Source organism: Notolepis coatsorum (genome assembly GCF_963971535.1).
Source record: "Notolepis coatsorum genome assembly, chromosome: 1".
NCBI classification, from domain to species: Eukaryota; Metazoa; Chordata; class Actinopteri; order Aulopiformes; family Paralepididae; genus Notolepis; species Notolepis coatsorum.
This window is the reverse complement of record NC_140165.1, coordinates 172,410,964-172,413,934: the sequence shown is the minus strand read 5'-3', so window position 1 is coordinate 172,413,934 and position 2,971 is coordinate 172,410,964. Positions and strand designations below refer to the sequence as shown.

General features: G+C 47.0%; 1 protein-coding gene across 1 annotated transcript; it reads left to right on the top strand.

Annotated features, from left to right (window-relative positions):
* Nucleotides 1–487: 487 nt before the first annotated feature.
* LOC311240795 (uncharacterized protein) lies at nt 488–2,276 on the top strand (the record flags this gene model as incomplete). Its single annotated transcript, XM_084329379.1, has 1 exon — nt 488–2,276. The coding sequence occupies exon 1, from the start codon at nt 1,734–1,736 to the stop codon at nt 2,274–2,276; it is 543 nt and encodes a 180-aa protein (XP_084185505.1). The 5' UTR covers nt 488–1,733.
* Between the last annotated feature and the right edge of the window lie 695 nt (nt 2,277–2,971).

Sequence of the window (2,971 nt, the reverse complement as noted above, 5' to 3'; positions counted from 1 at the left end):
TACATTTGTGATATTTATTATTTATTGTTTTCTTTTGAAAGTCCACACGTGTGTTTTTGATTGATCTGTAAACAAAGACCGAAAATAAACGATTCATCATCATCATTTCTAGACTCTTTTTGTATCACAAACAGTAGGCTACTGTATTTGCAAATCTGGTATGTCATAAATGTATGGTTGTAGCAGTACTGTCTATCTGTATGTCATGTATGTCATATATGATGAATTGAAAATGGGGGACCCTGATGTAAAGAAGACGAAAGTCTTTCTCTGGTCTGCATTCCCTTAACAATTGTGTGTATTGAGCTGTACTGTATTGTACCCATTCTGAAATCTGTTAAATAAAGTTTTCAATCAATCAATCAATCATCATCACCTCCTCGTATTTACCATCGGTCACATGATACACGTCCGCCTTCACGAGCACCGCCTGAACACACCATCACGGGTCCGGGCTCACTCAGTACCGTTTGGGCTAAAAAAAAAAAACAAGGAGTCAATCCCACCACCGCGTCATCGAAATAAAAAGGATCTAATCAAACATTTTATTTTATTTTATTTTATTTTACTCTCCGTGGATGTGATGCGTGCGGCGCGCCGGGGGACAGTGTGGCCGACCACCGCGCCGGATCTGGGGCAAATAAGTTGACTTGTCTGCTGTTTTTTTTTTTGGGTTAATTTGTTTTCTTCTCCACGCTCTTTGGAATTATTATATCCCCACAAATATTTTTATTTAAAATGATGGATGACGGATTTCTATCCCCGTGGGTTCGCCGGGATTGTGATGATGATGATGAGACCCGAGGAGGAGATGTCTTGTAGCCCAGCGGCTGCACCGCCTCGTTATAGCATCATGGCTCGGTGGTTATTACAATAATCACTGTTTACACGGAATAACAATAACTAAACACCCGAAGTCTCACATTTTGCAAAAACATCAAGAATAAAGTGTCTTGTCATCAAGCTGTTGTTGTTGTTGCTGGAACTTCACCAAACTGCTGCTGCTGGACCTGGCGTTGTTATTGTTATTATTATTATTTGTATTATTATTATTATTATTATGGCAAACTTGTGCAGACTTCAAAGATGAATGCGCTATTTCCCATGTGACTATTATTCTTCTACTGTATTCAGACTTTGACCCTTTTCTATCCAGAAGGGGGACCTTCTGCACCGTGGTGGAGGAGGGGGGATCACTTCCAACATGAGGGAGAGCTAGAGTCAGATGAGTTGTTTATTATCATTATTATTAAATGGGGCGTGCGGCGGGTTGTTTTCTATTGCGTTCTCTTTTTACCCTGGTTTCACCGTTTTAATAATACCAGGTGCATCATCGGGGCATGCAGGCCCTGCCCGGTGTCGGCTGTGGTGCAGGTGATCCGGACATGCAGACCGGTGGCCGGCGACACTACAGGCCCGACGACAGGGTGCACAGCAGGCACATAAATCTAAGAGGAAGTGGGTCAGCTCCTCTGCAGGCCCCTGATGCCAAGGCTGTTGACCAGAGAGCCGCTTTCTCTCAGGCTTAGATTTGATAAGCGACTATAATGTTTGGTCATTTGTAGACAAGCCCCTCTCCATGTTGTTATACTTTTACATTTGTATCTGATTCCCATGAGTCAGGATATTGCAACCATTGCCCTGGTGGTCGCCTCTCGCCGTCACTTCTAGCACAGTGCCCCCCCCCCCCCCTCTGCCCCCTGCCCTTCTCTCTTTTGATTCTTTTGGAGTGAATGGCTCTTTGCGGCACGTCGGCTACAAATGCCGCCAAGATGATGGCCGCTTACAACGGGGGCGGCGCCTTGGCGGTCGCCCCGCACCACCAGCTCCATCATCACCACCACCACCAGCAGCTCGTCCAGCACCACCTCCCGCCGCCCCCCCACGTCCAACACCAGCAGCACCACCACGCGGGCCAGCATCACCTGCAGCCCGCTGTCCACCCGGTCCAACAACAACAACACGCTCCCACAGCCGCGGCGGTGATGCTGATCCCCAGCCAGCAGCAGCACCAGCAGCCCTACTTCCCCTCTCCTGCGCCCGGACAAGCGCCCGGCCCCACGGCGGCTGCGGCACCTGCTGCACAAGTTCAAGCTGCATCTGTCAAGGCTCACCACCACCACCACCATCACCACCACCATCAGCAACAGCAACAGCAACAACAGCAGCAGCAGCAACAACAACAACAACAACAACAACACTCTCACCACTTACAACCGCTGGATATAGAGCCGGACAGACCGATTGGCTATGGAGCTTTCGGGGTCGTCTGGTAAGTGACCTACACTACTTTCTACTTATAATGGAGTTACTTCTTCATCATGTTGTGGAGCAGATGAGTGGTTCTTCTTTGGGCCTCACTATTTCATACACTTGTGTAGGATGAGCTATAGCCTATGTCACTACTACTCAACCTATATCTCAATAGTAGTCTCACTAGTAATCCGACCGCCGGTGTCTCATTGAGTTGTAGAACACCGTTCAGATTGATCATGTTGACGTTCCCAGTCGATCGCAGAATAATCAACCGGCCTACTTCCACCTAAAAGCTCTGGATGACAGTCTGTCAAACATTGACACCTGGTCAACATGAGTGATAATACAATTAAAAAAAAAAAAAAAAAAAGTCTCATACACTTTCATCCTATCCTTTTTGAGGCCATGCCCCTATCGATGCTTCACACCCTGACCTGTGACCTGTGACCCGTGACCCTGGGCACCGTGGCACACCGACACACGGGTGCTTGTCATTACAACAAGAAGATTCTCTCAAGCAGCCCAACACGGCGCCCCCCTGGGTGACTTTACCTCAGAATCAGAATCAGAAAGGTCTTTATTTGCCAAGTAGTTTTCACATACAAGGAATTTGCTTCGGACGTTATCGGTGCGACATTAGCGGACAGATAATAGAATAAAGAGGTGGAGTAAAATAAAATGAAATATGAGCACAATAGAACAATACAATTGTGAA